Raw genomic sequence first — 21,664 nt, forward strand, 5'->3', positions numbered from 1 at the left:
GATGGGAGAGCGCTGTCGGGGGCGGGCGATTGCCTCACAATGGGAAGGCAGAAGAACGCGCAGGGCAAGCCGCCAGAGTCGCCCAACCCGGGGCGCGCAACGCAAAGGCTCTTGCATCACGAACGCCGCCACCGCCCACCCGCGCAATGCAAATCCGCTGTGACCGCAACAGGCAGGCAGCGTGGCAAGAGCGATGCTGAGGGGCGGCAGGTACGTCAGAGATCCGGCGCACGTGACCGCCCGGCTTCTCCGCGCTCTTCCCTTCGCGAGCCCTGCTTCCATTTCCTGCTGCGGGTGGAAACCCCGCCCTCCCCGCCTCCCCGCGCATTGATTGGTGGCCGAGGGGCAGCTCCCCCTTCCCCGCCCGCTGTCCCTTGTGATCCGCGAAGCCACGCGCGGTTGTAAAGAGTGAGAGAGAGCGAAGAGCGCCGGCTCGGCCGCCTGTCAGTGTTCGTTGGCGCTTCCTGCCGGGCTAGCGGGGTCGCCTAGGAGACGGCCGCGGTCGCGCCGACGGAGCCTCCCCATGGCAGCGGCGGCAGGCCAGGGTGGGGCGATGGGCCCTCTGGTGGGGGCCATCGACCAAGGGACCAGCTCCACGCGCTTCTTGGTAAGCCCGACCGGAACGGGGCGAATAAAGCGGCCGCGCCCGGCCAGCCGGAGAAGACAGGCGGCAAGGGGCGAGGTTGCCCTTGGGGGGTCAGCGTGGAGGACGGGAGCCGGCGACAAGGGAGGCCGAGAGGGGATGGGCCGGCGAAGGGTATCTCCCGCCTAAGGCAGAGGGCTCGGTTCGGCAAGTGTTTCCAGAGCCCTGGAGGAAATGCCCTTGAGTAGGTACAGGGCGCCCCTCATGCCCGCCCCCCACCTGTCGGTGAGGGCGGGGAAAGGGCTTCTGAATGAGAGGGTGGCGTTTCCAAGACAGACCCACGCCCAGCTTTGCAGTTCTCGGGAAATGAGCACCGCTGATGTAAGTAAGTGCAACAGAGGCTCTTTGCGTTGCTTTCTAGTGTGAGTAAGCCTTTGAGAAATCAGTGGTGTTGCCACATTCAGAGGTCAACGTGCACTGCACTGCATGTCGTCTCATTTAACACGCATCGGATGCCCTGCTATGAAACTGAAAACTAGGAACCAAGGCAAGGGAGCTGGGTTTGTACTTGATTCACATGCTAAATGCAAAGTTTGTTTCCTGTAAGATGACACGTGCCCAATCCAGTTTTGCAACTGCAGCCCTACCCACATATACTTGGGAATATTCCATTGTGTTCGAAGTACTTCAGTCTTATATATCAGATGAAAAATTGTTTGGCTTTCTATAGGTTGATGCCTAGAGCACAAGGAATGAGTGACTGCCAGGAAAAAAAAAAAAAAAGCATTTCCCCAGCTTTAAGATCAACCGTCTTTAAAATGCTGTCAGTAATAAATAAATAAATAAATAAAGCCTACTCCAAGCTGGTTCTTTAAACATCCTCATTGTCATTTTTGGTGCCCCTTCTTACCCTTGCTCTTTCTTCCCAAATAAACAACCCCATAAGTACCTAGCAGAATTAGTGAAAGAACAAAATAGCTTTAAGGGACAGTCTAAAGTCTTTCCTGCTGTGGTAGAATCCTATGACAAATAAGGGAAATGTATAAAAAGCAAGTGATATAATTACAGCATGGAAAGACATACGCACACAAGAATATTTACCCTGCACCAGTGTTTTCAAATGCTTTGGCACATTCTTTGTGCATGCTGCTTTCAACTTAGCATGAGGTAGAAGGCTCAGTTTGTCATTTTTTATGCTACTGTGAACATTCTGTAGTTCATTAATGGCAATAGGCCAGATTTGATACTGAGTACCTTGGTGTGTGCAATAAAGCCTAAAGGCCTATTCTGGGACCCAAATGAATCTGCAAGTTCCTATGATATCAATAGAGTCTTCTGTAGAATTTGCTTTATAGATAATTTGGGCTGTGTAGTGGTGAAAAAAGAAATACATCCTTGCAGTATCATTCGGAAGCCTAAGATTATGTATTGATCCTGCAGTAGTAAGCTAGCCATTAGTTTTATCCTATTAGTTATATAGAAAATGTCTTACAATTCCCTTTTTCTCAGCTTTGAGCTACACCAGGCTCACTAGTGAGGTTCATAATTCAATGAGGATTATGTCAGAGGGATTTCCTAACCCTAAACTACTTGTTGTTCTTCATTTTATCCCAATGATCCTTATAAATAGATCAGTTGCTCCTTTTAAATAGCCATTCACCTGTCTTCATGGGCAGCTTCTCTCCACTTGCTTATTTAGATGACTGGATCTTCCCCAACCTGGTGCCCTTCATGCTGTCTGGGGATGATGGGAATTATAAACCAACACATCTAGACATCACCAAAATTACTAGCATTTCTCCTTGAGATGTGTTGGTTTGTATCCATGAGGACACCTGAAAAAGCCCACAGGGTTATGTGTATATATTCACCCGGTGGTAGTGTTTTCCTGAATATCACTTTTTGAAAATACTTCTGTGTCCCAAGTTGCTATGTAAATACTCTGTGTTTAAAAAAGAAATGGGGCTTAAGAATACATTTAAAAGGAAGCTTGTCAGGGGAAATAGATGCTCACAATGGTACAATTTCTCTAATTGCTGTTGCTCCTGTCCTGATGAATATATAATGCAACAAGAAAAGAACTAATAAATCCATCATATGACATTTCAGTTTCATCCCCTTGTCAGTTTCATCCTCCCCTATTTTGGTATGAAATGTTTTCTTTTGATTTGATTTGATTTTCTGTGCATGTGATTTCAAAGACTGTTTTTAGAAGTTACTGTACTTTTAGTACTCAATACTCTGGTTTTTAAAACTGAGCGAAGTTTAAAGAGCAGTGTAACATTCTCTGATGGTGCATTCTAAAACAGTATTTGTGGGAAATGGAGATGGGGGGGTGGGCTGTGTAGCTTTGCTCAGTACAAGCATCAACCAAGGAAGGGTATCAGTTGCCTGATGTTTCATGGTTTAAAATTCACTGGCCAATTAGCCTTGGAAACCATGGTTAGAAGTTCATTTATTAACTATGGTTTGGTATGACATCTGCATTGACAAACCAGAGATAAGGTGTTGCTTTGCACTTAGAGGTTACTGTACCTTAAAGACACAGTGTTTAACAAGGGAAATGCAAGCAAATAGTAATCTATTTAATGTACTTTTTTTATCAGTCCTCCATTTAATGAGGGATTAAGAACATTTGCAATAACACCACACAATAAAATATAGCTATCTAAAACAAAGCACAAATGAAAACAAAACTGATCAAATACATAAATGGCAATAAAACAGGAATTGTTTTATTGTGTAAATTCAAGAGGCAGGATTAGTATAGCTTTTGTTGTGGTTGTTAGTCACGAAGTCGTGTCCGAACCATCAGTCGTGTCCGAACCATCGCGACCCCATGGACAACATTCCTCCAGGCCTTCCTGTCCTCCACCATCCCCCATAGTCCACTCAGTATAGTTTTTACCACTCTCTAAAGGCCAATAACAAGGGACACACACTAACTTCCTTGGAAAGGCTCGCATAATGGGCAGGCTTCTACACAAAAAGCTCTCTCTGAAGTCCCCACTTGCCCCATGTTTCTAGGAGATGGAACACACAGTGGGGGCTCTGACAATGAATGTAGGTTCCAGGCAGGTTCATAAGAAAGGAGATCGTCACTCAGATCCCCTGGCTGTTTGGGGCTTTACAAGTAAGAATTAGCACCTTGAATTGGTCTCAGCAACATGCAAAACTAGTGAGGTTGTTTGAGAACTGGTGCCATTTTGTATATAAAATGCACTCAGACTAAGCCTTTGCAAAATTGTGCAAAGCCTTTTGAACATTTTCATGTGTTCCATGTGAAGCACATTAATCTAAATTCATAACATCTGAATTGAGCCAAAATGGGTGTGTGCTGCTTTTTATTCTGATTCAAGTCTTTTTCACTTCATTTTAAGTAAGCTATAGGAAATGTGTGGCCCTGCAGGTATTGTTGAACTGCAGCTCCCATTGGCCATAACCCACATATCCATAAGAGCTGTAGTCCAATACTATCTAGAGGACTACATGTTCTCCATCGGCACCTTAAATAATTAAACTCACTGGTTGAATATTCCTTTCATAGGAATATGCAGTCCATATATTTTCCAGTAAAAACTGTTCTAGAATATAATGCCTTATCATGTACATTTCTCTCAGTAAACTAAAATAGTTAGCTATAACAAGGGACATAGTTCATTGGTCAAGCCAGGTTCAAAGGTTCTGTCTTCAGATAGTGTGATAAAAATTCCTGTCTGAAACTTTGTTAGTGTCGACAGTCCTACACTATATTGATTATTGCTTGTTCCCTCTTACAATGCATGCCTTTTTATAGCTCATCTTTGTCATTACTTTTTACAAGGCTATCATCATCTGTTTTCTAACATTGTCTTAATACATTGGGAATTTGTTTTAAGTTAGCCATAAAGGGCCTGTGCTTTTTTTGACAAGTTTAGGAAGCAGATGGAGAATGAATCAAAAGGGCTTCTTTATCAACAACTGGTAACATATTATTTTTATTTAATTTTAAATGTAGCAATGTACCTGTGTAAAAAAATATAGGAAGCTGCCTTATACCAGGTATAAGTCATAGTACAACTGCTTGCTGGAAGTTGAAGGAATTTTTCTGTCAGAACATACATAGGATTTCACCCTTAGGCTATATCACATAGACTCATAGAATTCTAGAGTTGGAAGGGCCTTGAAGGCTATCGGGTCCCACCCCTTGCTGTTGCAGGACACCAGTTTACACCATCCCACTCAGGTGGTCCAGTTTCTTATTGAATGTCTCTAGTGTGGGAGAGCCTACCACTTCTCTAGGCAGCTGGTTCCACTGTCATATTGCTCTGACAGTGAGGAAGCTTTTCCTGATGTGCAGCCTGAATCTGGGTTGTCACAGCTTGACTTGCTTATTCCATGTCCTGCACTATGGTATCACTCAGATGTCCATGTAGCCCAGTGTTGTTTAACACTGACTGGTAGTGGCCAGAACCTAGTATAGTATTTATTTATGGAGCCTTCTTTTCAATATTCTTAAAGTGTGGTATAATTAAAAGATTTAAACATAACATTGCTTGTTTTGTATGTAAGAGAAAGTTTTTCTTTTTGTTTTCTTTTCTTAAAAGCCACACATGCTTTTAATTATGCTCTACTTTTTATGCGTTTGCACAAAGATTTAGTAGCAATAATTTTCTTAACTACAGATTGAAAAGAAGAATCAGTGCTAATGCCTTCTGATAAGGATCAGGTGGAACCTCAGCTGGCATAATTCAGATGAACAGGAAAGCTTCATAATTGTCTTTATTTTTTATAGAACAAACCATATTATTACATGTTTTAATTACATTAGATTATTGATGTTCTATATTCAAAGCTCCTCTTCGTTCATAGTTTAATATATAGTTACCCAGGAATTTCAAATGTATTAGCATTTTTCCTAAAGCTACTTCAAGCATGGAAGAGGAGCAAATTTGGGATTGCATTTACATTTAAGAAGTTTGAAAAAGGATGCACGAACTCTAATCTCAACATTTTCCTTTTACAGTATAAAATGATTTTTACCAGTCTTAAAATGGAAGAATATTATTGTACCGGTGATAGCATTTATGTTCCAGGAAAGCAACAATCAGCATGTTTAGATAGAAAAAGTCTTACAACTTCCTGCATGACCTGGCCAATCATACTTGTTGGGGCATGTTGAGAGTTGATAGGACTTCATTCTGTCCAAACATGCATAGGATTGCCCACTAAATAGATAATTAGTTTACATTTCTTTATATGTCCCCCTGCTCCTTATATTCTTTCTTTTCTATTAGTAGTGACTCAGACTGTAAGGGAGTTATCCTTAATTCATCTGTCATCTTGTTCATAATCCCCAGAAATGACCTGCTACTTCCCTTTGTCTTCTCAATATACTGAAATTTCATATTACTGCAAAATCTTTTCATGTGGTTGTAAAAACTGTAGTATAATTCATGAACCCCAAAATCTTATTTTAAAAAGTATGTTTCACTTAAACTTACAGCAACATATTGTTGAATGTCCCATTCTAGAATTAAGTGAGAGTACTTGTATCATCCTGCTCCTTGTTAATTTTCTGTTATGGATAAAACATACAGCATTTTCTTAGGACTGTTAATCTGTATCTTAATGTCTCTGTCATCAGCGGAACTTGCTTCCAAGAAATTGTTTAAGATGTGGGTGCCAGATTTTTTTGTCTGCTACTCACTGTAATTGTTGGTTTAACAAACTGGTTTGGTGAATTTTTGTGTTGTGTTGTTTGCAGGTTTTTAATGCAGACACAGCTGAATTGTTGAGTCACCACCAAGTAGAAATCAAACAGAAATTTCCGAAAGAAGGGTATGGTTTCCTCCTTTGTGTTCTTGAATATTAGCCATTTAGTGTGATATTAAAGTATATGGCTTGGATCCAAAGGTGCCCTACCTAAGTGGAAAGGTACTTGCAATCTTCAAATTGCCTTTCTCCAATTTGCACCAATCCCCCTCTTTCTGCAGCTCAACATACCATATCTTTGTTTTTTTGAAGTTCTTTGAGGGGGTGTGGTTTTTAGAAGGCACATGAGTTAGAGGTAGGAAGGCTGCATTTCATGAGTCAAGTTCCACTTGCACTGCTTTTGATTCAGTCCTACATGTTTCTGCTCAACTTATTGGAATGGTTTGTTTACAGAAAAGTGAGATCAAGTTCAAAAGGTGGATGTCTTTGCAATAATATACTTGTCTGTGTGCTTTTGGTATGCTTCTTTAAGAAAAATACTTTGGTGACATTAGAGAACAATTTTTTGAGAAGAAAAATCAGTTAGATTATTTGATCTTTTCTCCTATATTTTCTGATCATGTGATGAAATTTCTAAAATTCTCTAGAAAAGCAGTAAGCAATTAACTTGTCAGATGTTATAACATTTGTATAGCTACTTAACTCTTAATAGAAATGTCACTTCAAATGACTTGTGCAGGAAATGGTCTTAACAAGCTGTCCAAAGTTTGACCTCTCGGCATCCATTTTTTTTAAGGCTTTTAAAGTACTGACTGTTCACATTTTTTCACAATGGAAAATTGGCAGCTTAACCTCTAGCTTGGAAATGAATTTTCCCTTCTTAAAATATTTTTTCCTGGTTCTGCAACAATAAAAGTACACATACAACACAGTCTTGACAAGATTATAAATAGATGTTCTAGTTTTTAACATGTTCGTACTGCAAATACTGTTTTACTTGTCTAATGTATAAAACATGCAATGAAGATAGATACTTTTTTTTCCTTAAGCAACATAAGCTAATAATTGCATCTGAGCCAAAAATTATCCTTTAAAGTTTTGATAATAGCAGTTAAGTTCTAAGCTGATAACATGAGCAAGCATGTCTTTGTGATATTTTGTGTCCATAATGTCAGTTGCAAAATGTAGCCTTTTGGTGTTGGCTTTGCTTTTATGTTCCTTGTCTGTTCAAGGTGGGTAGAACAAGATCCAAAGGAAATACTACAATCTGTCTATGAATGTGTGGAAAAAACATGTGAGAAACTGAACCATCTGAATGTAGACATTGCCAATATAAAAGGTATTGCTGATTTTCAAAATTAAAGTAATGAATGATTTCCCAAACCAAAGCAGGGAGGGGTGGAGTTGCAAACTTTAGAAATGTGATATGTAAAGTAGGAACCAACCTATTAAAGTGTTGGGAATAAAACAGACAATATATTTTTGTACCTTATTAATGTGCCATTAGTGACCTTTCCTGTAGTTAGGATAACATGGAAATTAAGCTATAAATTGTTTACCTTGTGTGTTTTTTGGAAGTATAGCACGGCACTGGGCCATGCATGGTCTTTTGCCCAGCCTTTTCAACCTTCCTTTCTGGCAGGCAGCCTGCTGTTCTCTCTTCCCTCTCACAAACCCACCCCAGAGACTGTCAAGAGTAGCATTCCACTTAGTCCAAAGAGCTGCTGCTGAAAACCAAGTATCAGCAAACTCCCCTCTTCCATAATTACTACCACTCTATACAACTATTTGAGGTATTACTACCACTCTATACGACTCTGGTGCACCCACAACTGGAGTATTGTGCTCAGTTTTGGACCCCTCATTACAGGAAGGATATAGCCAGGTTAGAGTCAGTGCAGCATAGGGCCACAAGGTTGGTGGCTGGTTTGCATGGGATGGGGTATGAGGTGAGACTGAGGGAACTAGGTCTCTTCAGCCTGGAGAAGAGGAGACTCAGAGGGGATGTGTTGACGACATACAGGTATGTGAGGGAATGTCACATGGAGATGAGCAGAGACCTGTTCTCCCCTGCAGAGGAAAGCAGGACGTACTCTAACGGAGCAAAGCTCAGGGAACCAAGGTTCCATTTAGATGCCAGGAAGCACTTCGTGACAGTTAAGACCCCGAGGGTGTGGAATGGGCTTCCACAAGAGGTCATTGAGACCCCATTGGTGAGGGTGTTCAAGATAGGCTGGACATGCACATGGTGGGCATGTCGTGAGCAGAGCCAGCTGGAGCCAGGGGTCAGACAAGATGGCCCGGGAGGCCCCTTTTGACTCACTCTGTTTCTATGTTTCTATAATGAGTGGGCAGGAGTACTTTGTGAATAAACAGTCATTTCTGTATCCCAGTCAGTATCTTTGATGTACACAAAGTTTATGAATAGTAAATAAGATAGCTATTAAATGATAATTGATTAAGGTTATTGAAATATTTGTAAAAGATATACACTAGGAAACAGTTAGAAAAGCACTGCTAAATTCTCTTTATCCATTCTACTGGTGTCCCCAGTGCCTATCACATGCCATTCCTTTCCTAAGAAATGACCTTGTTGGGGAAGGGTAAAGAATTCTGTAGTCAGAGAAGGAGCAAGTAAACTGCAGTGCATGAGCCAAGCTCTGCTCATCTATTTCTGCATCCAGTCTAGAGTATGTAAAATTAAATCTAGAAAACATTAAAACTTTCTTTTGTTGTTAAGCTGTTGGAGTTAGCAATCAGAGAGAGACAACTGTGGTTTGGGACAAACTAACTGGAGAACCTCTCTATAATGCTATTGGTAAGTAAGAATGTGGTCTTCCACTAAACCATTGGCTAATGCTTTGCTTTAATGTATTAACAAACATGTACTTTTTTCTCTTGCCTGCAAATGTCATTCAAGTAATTAGAATTTAGTAAAAACTGGAGATTCTAGTTTTGCTTTCCTCTGTATTTTGTCCATCTGCTGCACTGATACCTAAATGAGCAAATTCTATTCTGAAAGGGCCTAGTTGTCCTCTGCAGCAGGATGCAGTTACAGCAAAGGCTACATTATCTATGGAGTCATCATGCCAGGGTCTCCTAAGAGTGTCTGAAGTAAAGATGGCCAGTATGAGAGAATTCTGACATTTCAAATGCAGATGAGCTTCTGTGCATTGTTTTAATCTGGAATAAATCTATCACTCTTCAGACAGTCAGTGTAAAATAGCAACACTTCTGGAGGACACCAGGTTGAGGCAAGTTGATGTAACATTCACACAGTGGCCATAATGTGACCTTCACTTCCTTACTGTTCACGCTGCTGTGCTGCCCTGTTCTGAACAAGATACAGCTGTTGGAGGAGTGCTGCAAGAAGAGGGAATGAAAAAAATCAAGCATGGAGCAATATGGCATAAGATTCTGAATCAGCATTAGTTTGGAATGAATTGGGTAGAGTGGGTACTAACATAATTTCACAGACTGAAAGTCTTCTGTCCCCTTTCCATGCCCGCCCTGGCCCGCGCCCCCCACCCACACCGCCTTGGCGGCCTGCGTCCATCCCTAGCACCTTTCAACTGGCCTCCTATTCAAAAAGTTTGAGGACCCCTGCTCTAAAGTCTTAGTTGTGGGGAGCACTTTTACAATTACAGAAATATTATCACCCAATAACATTTTTGCCTTCACTTTTCAGACAGAATTTATTTCTTGGAAATAAATGCAACAAATAGTCCTCCTAAACTAAAACAGAAATACTGAATTTCCAATACAGTGGTGCCTCACACTTCGAACAACTCTAACTTTGAACGATCCAATGTTCGATCATTAAAGTCAAGATAAATTTGCTGCGAAGTTCAAACGATTCTTTTACGTTTGAACTGCATGCAAAGTGAAAAATATGTGGTTGCGACATAACGTCATCTGTTGTACACCCAAGTCATCTTTTGCTGTGAAACATCTTTTGCATAATGCTTGTATATTTTTGTGCGTTTTCAGTGGTTTTTTCACTTTTGGTTATATATATATATATATATATATATATATATATATATATATAAATAAAATCACTTCTCACTAAGGTACAGTAAATGGACTAACACAACATTACATAAATTTTAATACAATGGTGCCTCGTACTTCAAATTTAATTCATTTCAGGAGACCGTATTTTTTGTTTATCGAAATGGATATCATTTAGGGTCTGGGAACAGATTAATTCACTTTCCATTTTTTCTAATGGGGAGAATTGTTCAAACTTCAAATGATTCATAGTTCAAACAGCCTCCTGAAATGAATTAAATTCAAAGTAGGAGGCCCCACTGTACCAGCTTTGCACTTAGCCAGTCCCAAAGGTTTCACTTATTCTGCAGAATATGGGACATTTCAATAGATATTTTAACTCCAGACATTAGGACTGCCACAATTGGTAGCTTATACATTTTATTTCATTTTTATACTGCCCAATAGCCAAGGCTATTGCAGTGTCAAGGGGTTAGCACTCCAATAACAATATAGAGGTAACAAATGCCAGCAATATAAATACGATTCCCTATCCCCTTGTAATTCAGCTATATATAAATATTAGTTCATAGTTACTATATACAAGGAAGCCCATAATTATTAAAGCATTATCCAGCATTACAGTTGTGAAAAGTTTTAACTGTCAAGGCCTGTTCACATTTTCAGAACCCTGGTCTTGCCCAGTTAATGAATTGCTTAAAGTTTCTGCAAAGCAATCCTTACCTAACACTGTTTGTTTTTGGATTATAGTGTGGCTTGACCTAAGGACCCAGCCCACAGTTGAGAGGCTGCTTAAAAGAATTCCAGGGCAGAATAAATCCTTTTTAAAGGTAAAATGTAATTTAGAATATCAGGAAGAGATTTGATGATATCAGATGGTATTATCTTGTTTATAATGAACACTGTTTGGCCTAGACTAGCATTGTTCTGTATAATATGAAATCGTCTTACTAGATCAATAAGATCAGCATCTGGAGAAACTGAATAGAGAATTATAAGGAGGTCAAGAAAGGTTGAATGAAGTAGTTATGTATCGAAGTGGAAAGGTTAACAATGCAATCCTGTGCATCTCTATTCAGAAGTAAGTTCCATTGAGTTCTGTGGTGATTTTACAGAGGTAAACTGATATAGGATTGCAGCCTAAATAATCCCTCACCCTGCAAAATAATAATAATAATAATAATAATAATTATTATTATTATTATTATTATTATAATAACAACACAACAACTCCTCCTCTTGCCAAGGTGGTAGCAAGTAGGATAGTAGGGGTTCAGTTTATTGAACAACTGAAAATATGAAGCTACCAAATGTTTCTCAGAGACTTTATATTTTAAGAAAGATTGTTTCAGTGTATATATTTCTATTTAAGATATAACATGCCACTGTCTGTGATCAGGAAATAATGCTGTTTGGGAAGATATGAGTAAAGCAGTATTTTAATCTACCTACTTTGATAATGACTGCTGTCATTTTCAGTACATTCCTATCAGCATTTAGTGGGCAATTACAGGTAATCAGGCTGTACAAAACTTGACCTTTAGAAGAGTTTCTGTGTGTTTGCTACGTGGCAAATCTTATACTATCCTCTCTCTTGATCTTTGATAGTGGATCATGTTGGAGCTGGGTTGTACCATATGTACAGGACACAATATAAAAGAGTGACTGGTAATGTCACTATGACTATATCCCTTTTTATTATGCTCATACTACAGAGATGAACCTTCTTTGGAAGTTTTATTGCAGGTGTTTATCTTTTATATCCTGATTGACTCTAAATCTTGCAGAGTAGGACTGGCCTCCCACTTAGCACGTATTTCAGTGCTGTGAAGCTTCGCTGGCTGCTAGACAACGTGAACGAGGTCAGGCAAGCAGTTCTGGAGGAGCGAGCTCTGTTTGGTACAATTGATTCATGGCTGATATGGGTATGTCTCAATAGGCTATACGCAAATCAAGTTGTTTTGCTCCTGTCCTCCCTCAGCTTGAATTAAACAGCCTTCAGTCTTGGCACAAAGAAGTTTCTTTCTGCCACATCTTCAGGTGCATTAATTTGAATTCATAATTTGCCTCGCACAATACTGGCAACAGACTCGTTTTAAACTGAAATAAAATGGGCACATATCTATTATAATCAACAGGTTTGAAGTTCTTATGATCAAGCTTGCATTAGGAAGTAGTACACTGGAAAATTGTGGTTCCAAGCCCCTTGCTCTCATGACCCCATGCCAGGCACATACGCTGCTGACCACACAGATCTGTGGGTACATGTTTGGCATAGGCATGAAAGGGGGCCTACATCCTTATAACTTCCCCTTGGAATTAAGAATCTTAGCAAGTTAGGCTCACTGGTTGTATGTAAGAACCCTTTTAAATCACTTGTGGTGATTTTAATGTTTCAGCATGGCTTTATTCCAGTTTCTATATGGTGGAATTACAATTTTATTTTAATTTTTTGGTGACTTGGTGCAGAACTGTTATAAAGAATAAATCATGCGAAGTGTGTAATGTCAGAAGGTGCAACCAGTGAGCATGATCCTTCCCCCTGCCCCCATTTCTCCATTCACTGAAAGTATGAAGAGGCAGCATGTGCATAGGCCTCTAGTGTCCTGTGCATAAGAGCAAAACGTTACTGCGAGTCCTGGAAACAGGACCCAGCTGAAGCACCTCAGCCATTATGAATGGTGCTCTAGACCACCTATATAATTCTTTCCCTTGTGTGCATTAAATTAAGAAAATCACTGCTTCTCTCTCTATTCCTGTTACTGACCTTAACAGCTAATTCATAGTATGCAAAATTCTCAACTTCTCTTATTAGCTTAGCTGTATCTTAACTTACAGTTTTATTAATCTATTCTTGACTATTTTTGTTTATTCAGAGTTTGACAGGTGGAAAAGATGGAGGTATTCATTGCACTGATGTAACAAATGCTAGTAGAACAATGCTATTCAACATTCATTCACTGGAATGGGATGAGGAACTGTGCAAGTAAGTACTGTGTTTGTGCAGGTGTCTATACATTTACTGAACTAACAAGTTTTCTTGACATTTTCAAAAAGCCAAACTGATATCCTGATTATAAGCAAGTTTGTTTTAAAGTAAGTTCTGTTCATTCAGTGGAGGGTAACTCCTAGCTATTATTTTCCCAAAAATGCATGGAAAAGCCCTTAACATGGTCTTTTCATTCTGACATGGAAAAACAAGTTTTTGCTACCTTGTGGCCAGGAGTTCTGGCTATACTGGACTATCAGTTTAACCAAGAAGCAAAGATCCCATGATCCCTGGATGAAAATGATGGATCTGCACAGAAATTTTCTGTGCCAAAGAGAGGTCCAGGGGCACTTCCCCATGCCACACAAAGCTGTGGTTTAAGGCTGGGTTGGTAGGGAAAGTGGTAAGCTGTGCATTCTTCAGCTTGGATTTCATCCATGCAGAAGTATTTTCAGGCTGCTAGTGCGTCTTCTGTGAGCAGATGTCATGATCTCTGAAGTTCATATCTGGGCTCAAGTCTGGCACCCTCCACTGCCATTCCCAGTGACCATTTGTAACTCTTGCCAATACAGTGTAGTGATTTCTGCCTTGCTGATATGATACTTTGTAAGTAAAGGATAGCGTGTATTTAGCAAAGTAGTTTGCTATTTAACTAATGGTTAGTTTACAAGGAACTTCCACAGGGGTAAGTCAGCTTTATCAGCCTTGCATATCTTACTGGAAAATACTGCATTAAAAAGATAAGTTTATGAAAATAGTGGTTTTTATAGTCTTCTCTTAATTATTTTTTCTCCATTCTTTTTCCCACTGCTTCATAAGTAGCAAACATGGAGGGTTTCACCCTAACCTTTAAAACATGTTTTTCTCCCCAGATTTTTTGAAATTCCTATGAAAATACTTCCCAAAATACGGAGTTCGTCTGAGATTTATGGATTAATGGTATGTATTTAATATTTCCTCAGATGTTTTTGTTAATTGAAATTACACAAATTGAGCCTACTTAATATAGATCAAACAAAGTGGTTACCTATTTTGTGAAAAAAAAGTTATTTTTGTCAAGCACGAAACAGAAAAGATCTTAAATTTGCACTGTTGGTGTACTTCTTAAGAAAACATTCACAAAACCTACATTAATTAACATGTATTTTACATCTCTCAAGTTTTTATATTTTCTTTACTGCAAACTGCATACATAATTTTTTGAACTTACATACAAATCAAGGTGCTATTACTTTCCTTTGACTAAATCAAATTCAAGCTTCACAGGTTGTATGCACATAAGCATCTCTTCTGACATTGCTGGTAGATTGTATTGAAGGCTGCTTAGATGTGGAGAAAGTTTAGGTGAGTTACTCAGTGCTCCTTGACTCTAGATCTTAGACACTTCTGCCAGAAGCTCTGCCTGGACATTGCACTGGAGTAGGTGATATATCCCATTCTGAGCACTTAAATCGGGTTCACAGCATGTATCCTGTGGGCTGCATCCTTTTTTACATGCCTCCCAAATTTCTACTGCTAAAGAACAAAAGGCTCATTTTCAATTTAAAATAAGCTACATGGGGGCTATGTGCCTTGTTTTAAAGCAAAGCCTTCTTTGGAGTTTCCATGAGCATGAGTTTTGCATTAAAAATAAAATTCATTTCAAGTGGAAATACTGCTTTTTTTCTGGCTGGCAATATTGGTCATCAGATCTTCCAAAACTGCCCCCCCCCCTTGATGTAAGTGTTAACATAGGAGCTATTACTTGGAACACTTTTACTATCAGAAGAATCCTGGGAAATCAGAGCATCCTTTTGTTCCAGAAGGATGCATCTTGCTCATTTTGGAGCACCTCAGGCAACTGTTGTACAACTGCAATCAATGCTTTGTCTACTGATGTTAGTCATACAGAGTGTAGTGCATAGACTGATGAAGGCTGAGTTACTTTCTGCCTGTAGACTATGAGGAATTGTACTGTGTGGTTTCAGCATACCTTGTCCACCAAAAAGCTATTTGGATGTTCTTCCTTATCTTAAAGTTATCTACCATATAACATTCTATAAATGCTTTGCCAAATACTGAATTGTGAATAGCTGAAACTTTTGAATGAGGAGTATGTCCTTAATCTACAAGTAAAATAGTGAAGCACATGAGCCACCATTCCTGGACTTTGGCTTTATGATATACAACCATCTGACAGGAACACACGTTTTAGATTATTCCAGTGTGACTAAGGGACTACCTAGAAAAAAGTTTGAACTTTGCTCTAACCCTAAATAAGACACATCAGAGACCATATATTATCATATAGATAGAATGTAATTTCCCCTGGTTAGTCTATGAAGAATATATAAAACTATTCTAGATTTTTGGGTGGTACCATTTCTATCGGAGCCCAGAATTCACTTCTCCCAAAAATCACTGCAGCCATTTACAAGGCAGTTGTTTTGGGCCCTGATTTCTGAGTTAATGTTCATTTGAATGTTTTTACAACAACAATAAAAATGTTAATAAAATGTATTTGATACTGCAACTCTTTTTCTTGCAATTCTAGTTCTACTAAGTAAGAGTTTATCTTGTGTGTTAAGAAGAACCATTAACTAATTAGTAATTCTACTGATTGCTCTTGGTAGAGCATATTAAAACACCCTCCCCCAATCTAAAGCATTCAGATTATTTAGAACTGCCTTCCCCAATCCGGGGTCTTTACAAATGCTTTGAATTGCTGCACCAGTAAGTCACGTCCAGCAGAGCTAATTGTCAAGGATTATGACAATTGTAGTCTAAAGCATATGGAAGATGCAAGGTTGCAGAATTCTGTTGTAAAATAATGTATGAACAGGGCATTCCTGGATTGTTTGATGTGATGTCCAAACTTGAGAACCTTGGGTTGCCAAGGGACAAACAATTCAGGTATATGTTATTTTATTCTATTTCTATACCACTAGTAGCCAAACTCTCTGGGCATTTTACAATAAAGTATAAAATAAAATATAGTGGATAACATAGATAAATAGGGTTTCCGGCCAATGAAACTGGGTTGTTTGTCCCCCAACAACTCAAGAGTTTCAGGTCAGCACATAAAAACTGTGGAAGTGGTGAGTAGGTGGGAAACAGAATGCTTGCTTGCAACGAAATAGATCCAGCTAAGTATAAATTGTTTAATCCATAATTAGTTGCTACATGTAAATTGTGGAGTGTTTACAGTAGTGTTTGCAACATATGAAAAAGCAATGGCTTAACAAGTTCAAGGCAATATCCAAAACTGTCATGGCAATGATACTTAGTACCCATACAACTAGTAGCCAGTACTTCCTAAAGCAGCTAAAAACAAGCCAAAACACATTAACTTCTATTGCAGCATAATCAGCTAAGGCACACAATGTTGCATACTGCCAATAACTCACTTGCCTGTAAAAGTTTCCAGTAAGTTGCAAATGCTACTTTTTAAATGACTAACCCAGATTCTAGGGCAGAGTGGCTGTTGATGGGATTCCTGTACCCTTTTAATAGCTGGATAGCACATGAAATAATTGAGGTTCCTCTTACCACAGTGATGCAGAAATTGAAAAATATGTCTCTTCCCCTACCCCCTCACTCATTCCCTAGTCTGATAACAGTGCAGGATTCCCAATAATGAAAGATTTGCTATCTAATGCCATCTTTTTATTTTATTATAGTTATAGCCTGCCCAAAAACCAGAGTTCTTGGGCAGTATAAAAGTAAATTGAAAAAAATGCAAAATAATAATAAATGATAATGAGAAGCCTAATCTGAGATAATTATTTAAGAAACATCAGAAACTATTTTATTATATATTTAGAAACAGAAAAGAGAAATTAGTGATGCTGTCATTAAGTTTATAAACTTGGGTTCACTTTTGAAGCATAGCTGTGTGGGTATGGTATTCATTTTACTCCAAACCACAGTTTATAAGACTAAGAGGAGAGAATGCACAGGGGAACATAGATGGACTAGCAGGCTTTGAAACGGTGAACTTGTTTGTGTCTTTTCCCCTTTCCCATTACCTTTCTTGCTGACTATAGAAAATCTCCCCTAACCTGGTGAGTAGGATTTTGTTAGGATGCCCACCAGTCACATTTTCATCCATTATGCTCAAATGCAGTGCATTTCCTTAGGGGAAATCCCATCCTTTTTCCAAAAGGGAATGTGTCAGGTGATCTTCCCAAAGTTAAACTGAAGCTTTACAAAGAAGTTCAGCTGAAGAACTGACACACCTACCCACACTGAAACACTTTTACAACATTTTTTGGGGGAAAAAAGTGTTGAGAGCACAAATAAGCAAGATGAAAGATAGCTGGTGGTATATCTCACCACAACTACAAAAAGCCATCTAAAAAGATATCCCTAGATGGAAATGCATTGATTATAGGGTATGCATGGCTTCACTGAAGTGCTACTGCGGAGTGCTATGCATACAGCCTGTTCATTCAGCCTGCAAAGAAAAGCTGGTTTTGTTTTGGGAGAAGTGGGTGAGTACTAGATGTTGAGCTGCCTGCCTGTTTGCAAGAACACAGTGGCATATTTCTTCTAACATTTTGAGAAAACATCACATACTTTTGAAGCACTGATAATGTGATCTTTGAAAATGAGTTGCCCTGCTTTTTCTTTACCTAATCCCTGTCACAGTCACTCCTGTCTAATAGGCACTGACTTTTTGAATGTGTGTTTATCTTCTTATTGTAGTCCCACATGATCTCAAAACTCAGTGTTCTATTTATTGCTGTTTTAATGTCTAAAAGTAAAACTCAATTGGCTTTTTAATAGAAAGGAAACTACTACATTTTTGTTTCTTGATCATGCTGAGAGATGAAGGCTAGACTGGTATCTCAAAATTAAATGCAGACCTCCTCTCCTGCTTCTTGTTTCTCTTATATTTGCCCAGTTGTAGTGGGGGTGCATACATGATGGCAACCCACTTTTATATATTTGTCTAAATACTCTGACAGGGCTTAGTGTGCTTACGACTTTGACAATGGCTTTGATATTGATCTGTTTTTTTCCTTGTTTGTAAAATACCTGAGCAGCTGTTGTGTGAAAAGCAAAAAGCAAGCTTTAAAAACCTGTCTTTATTTTTGGTAGAGTTCTGGAGCTTTGACTGGTGTACCAATTTCTGGGGTGAGTTCCCTAAATAAAGTTGTGATACAATTTTGGTGCAATTTTTGAATGCTGTTTGACTGTTGCACTATGCCTGATTCCCATAACTTATTTTATTGAAAGCAAATTTAGATAGGGTATGACTGACAAAAGCTGCATGTCTTAAGTATGAACTGCATATATTAATAAAGCAGTAGTAATGTTTTCAGTTCTGTTTCCATGCTCAGGCCTAGAACAGGTAAGTCCATAAAGAATGGGCATTGCCCCCATTTGTAACACTGTGCAAACTAACTGATTGCTATAACAAAACAAACAAAATGAAGCCATATGCTGCCTAGAAACATGACACAAAAAAATTGGTCATGTAGCCCACATACATTTTGCAGTATACTCTATATGCTAGAAGACAAAGGGTGAAATTTCCAAAGTAATGTATCTCCTTGGTTCTGTACATTCCAAGCAAATTGCCTAAAATGACTTTACAGCATTGTGACCCTTCAAGTAAAAGTTAAGCATTCTGTATTGTAGGCTTTGAGCCTAGAATTTCACAGCAGCAAAGACAGAATACTTCTTTAAAAAACTTTTTTTTTTTTTTGGTAAATGTTGCACTGAGGGAGATAATCAATATGGAAGCTTAGGAAGCAGTGCAATCCAGACACCAGAATCTTTAAAATGTGGTAGTATTTTGCCTCTTAATTGATCATTGAGTTTCTGCAGCCCATTTAAATTATACTGCTTGTCAAATTCATTGGTGTTTTTTCTATAGAAGGAATTAAATAGACAATTGGGCAAAGGTTAGACCAATTTTTTAAAGAACATAACAGAACTGATTTGATTCACAACATAAATGTGCGGGTATACTTTAGCTGAACATGATGCATTTGTCTGTCCTTCCAGTGCTTAGGTGACCAGTCTGCTGCTTTAGTGGGACAAATGTGCTTCAAAGATGGCCAAGCAAAAAACACGTGAGTTTAACATGGGAAATGACACCACATCCTCTCTGCTATAGACTCAGTACCAAAAGGACTTGGGTGTAGCCTCACACAGGTTTAAACAAAAAGAAGTTCTACAACTTCCAGTGTCTCTCAGTCATGCTGGGAGTTATAGGATGACTAGATTACTCTTGTCCTGTCTGCCACCCTAGACAATCTAAAAGTGCACAGTAAAATTATCCCATAATTCGATATGCGGAGGATTATAAAATCTGTTCCTGCACAGTGTCTGAAGCAGTTTCACTAGCTGAATAAACAGAATGTTCAAAACATAACACCAACAGTTTTTATAGTATGATGGTGTTGATGCTCTTAAATAATCTCCCTCTAAGGGGAATTGTAGCCCAGCACATTCCTGGTTTATCTAACAGTCCAGAATGAATGAACATCATTGATGGTATCTGAAGAAGGAGACAGATGGGCTTAATTTCTTTCCTTCTCTTATGGCATGCCAGTTTCAGTCTGTTTATATATGATTGTTGGTTATGTATTTCTTGTACTTCATATTGCAGTAAATAAATAAATATTGTCATCTTTATTATAGGTATGGAACAGGCTGCTTCTTACTCTGTAATACAGGACAAAAGGTTAGTGGTGTAAATTAAGTGACTTGAAGTCCTGACAAGTTGCTATTTTTCCCCAAAGAAATAGATCTTGTCCTGCAAGATACTCTTTAAAAACAAAAAAAGATGATTTTGGTTGAGTCATGGAAGAATTAAACCTTTTCTCAATGCCTTTGACATGTCCTGTACAATTGTAAATGTAATCCTATATACACTAACCTGGAAATAAGTAAAAATGATTTACTTATTAGGATTTAGTTCAATATAAACATATCTGGGAATGTGCCATTAAAATCTTAATATGATTGCAAAAAAATCATATGCTTAACAAAGCCTAAACAATTTGTTTAGTAATAAAGGCCCTGAATAAGAAATGTTACAGGCTAGAAAGCTATAGTCAGTTGAACAGTAAGGTAACTGGAAAGGTTAAACTGATTTATTACTTGCTGCTGGAAAGTATCAGCTGAAATTTCAGCCAGAACTGTAGATACAAAAAAAAAGTTAGACTATTATTACTTAATATCTTCCCTAGAATACTTATTAATTTGTAGTTATCAAGACTTGAAACAATTTCTCCTCCTTGTTTCATCTTAAAGTAGTAGAAATGACTAATATTTTTTATAGCACATGTCTAGGTTTAACTGTTTGTGTTGCATGGTTTCAGCCTGCACTTTCTGAACATGGCCTTCTGACCACAGTGGCTTATAAACTGGGCAGAGATAAACCTGTATGTTATGCATTAGAAGTAAGTATAATTGTTGTTTACTGCATTCCTTGGGTTTTTGCCAGATACCTAGTCAAGTTGGTTGTTTTGTTGTATCAGAAGTACTTGCTTTATATACTCCCTGGAAAGATATAAGCCTCTAATTTGCTGGTAGGCTAGTAGATACAGATTTTGGTTGTTGTGGTATCTCTGAAGTCAAGGACTGTTTTCTCTAGCTTTAAAAAAAGTTGGTCCAGTTACCTGTATCACTGCTACATTATATCCAGTTGTTGTATGTTTTTATGTCTGGTAGCTGAACTGAAATACTGTGTTAGAAGGGGTGTGGGGTGCTATGAAAGCTTCGTCTGTGAGGTTAGACCTGTGATAACCAGTTCAGATGGGCAAGCCATAGCTAAAGTTAAGGAGGCTTGTGTATGTAGTTGATCTTGTTGTCTGCATTAATATTGCATATTTCTCCGATCACAGTTCTTTCTCCCCCTTTAAACCCAGCAATATATGGCTATTTTTGATCTTTTTGTGTTTAGGGTTGCCTTAATTATGAGCCATGAACTTTAGAAACAGTTCAGGCACTGTGGAAAGGACATGACTCCAATTTGTATGCTGGCTTCACAATGCTGTGTTCTCAGAATGAAAGTGATTAACATGCTTGGTCTGTTCTTTTGTTTTAGGGCTCTGTTGCCATAGCTGGTGCTGTTGTTCGTTGGCTGAGGGACAACCTTGGTATTGCAAAGTCTTCAGATGAAGTTGGTGAGTATCTATTCATCTTTAATACTTCATTTTGGTACATAGTTACTTCCACTTGCTCAAGAATTGTGTTCCTCCTTGTGCATCACACATGGACTTCGCACCTGCACAGAGCCTCAGTTCAGGAACATTTCATAGCTGAGTAGTTTTGACAGGGATCCATTCACCCTTCATATTGTGCTAGCAAAATGCCTGCTTGTTTCCTCAGTTCCTCTTCAGGTGCCATTGTGGTTGCCATGTTGGGAACATTGTCATTTCTCATCA

The 21,664-nt window shown here is 38.8% G+C and overlaps 1 protein-coding gene across 3 annotated transcripts in view; it reads left to right on the forward strand.

Annotated features, from left to right (window-relative positions):
* Window positions 1–391: 391 nt before the first annotated feature.
* The window catches only part of GK (glycerol kinase), a 37,205-nt gene continuing 15,932 nt past the window's right edge, over window positions 392–21,664 (forward strand). For 2 of the 3 annotated variants that reach the window (XM_044441800.1, XM_044441802.1), the window contains exons 1-14: window positions 392–607; window positions 6,330–6,403; window positions 7,510–7,616; window positions 9,018–9,095; window positions 11,042–11,121; window positions 12,079–12,216; window positions 13,168–13,277; window positions 14,153–14,219; window positions 17,306–17,323; window positions 18,363–18,398; window positions 19,275–19,342; window positions 19,914–19,956; window positions 20,597–20,677; window positions 21,325–21,403. In XM_044441800.1, coding sequence (XP_044297735.1) covers window positions 524–607; window positions 6,330–6,403; window positions 7,510–7,616; window positions 9,018–9,095; window positions 11,042–11,121; window positions 12,079–12,216; window positions 13,168–13,277; window positions 14,153–14,219; window positions 17,306–17,323; window positions 18,363–18,398; window positions 19,275–19,342; window positions 19,914–19,956; window positions 20,597–20,677; window positions 21,325–21,403 — 1,063 coding nt within the window. In that variant the 5' untranslated portion in view covers window positions 392–523. The remainder of the gene's footprint in view (window positions 608–6,329; window positions 6,404–7,509; window positions 7,617–9,017; window positions 9,096–11,041; window positions 11,122–12,078; window positions 12,217–13,167; window positions 13,278–14,152; window positions 14,220–17,305; window positions 17,324–18,362; window positions 18,399–19,274; window positions 19,343–19,913; window positions 19,957–20,596; window positions 20,678–21,324; window positions 21,404–21,664) is intronic. The other variant, XM_044441801.1, reaches the window with a different exon arrangement.

Source organism: Varanus komodoensis, unplaced genomic scaffold, assembly GCF_004798865.1.
Source record: "Varanus komodoensis strain SLA01 unplaced genomic scaffold, ASM479886v1 scaffold4, whole genome shotgun sequence".
Taxonomy (NCBI): Eukaryota; Metazoa; Chordata; class Lepidosauria; order Squamata; family Varanidae; genus Varanus; species Varanus komodoensis.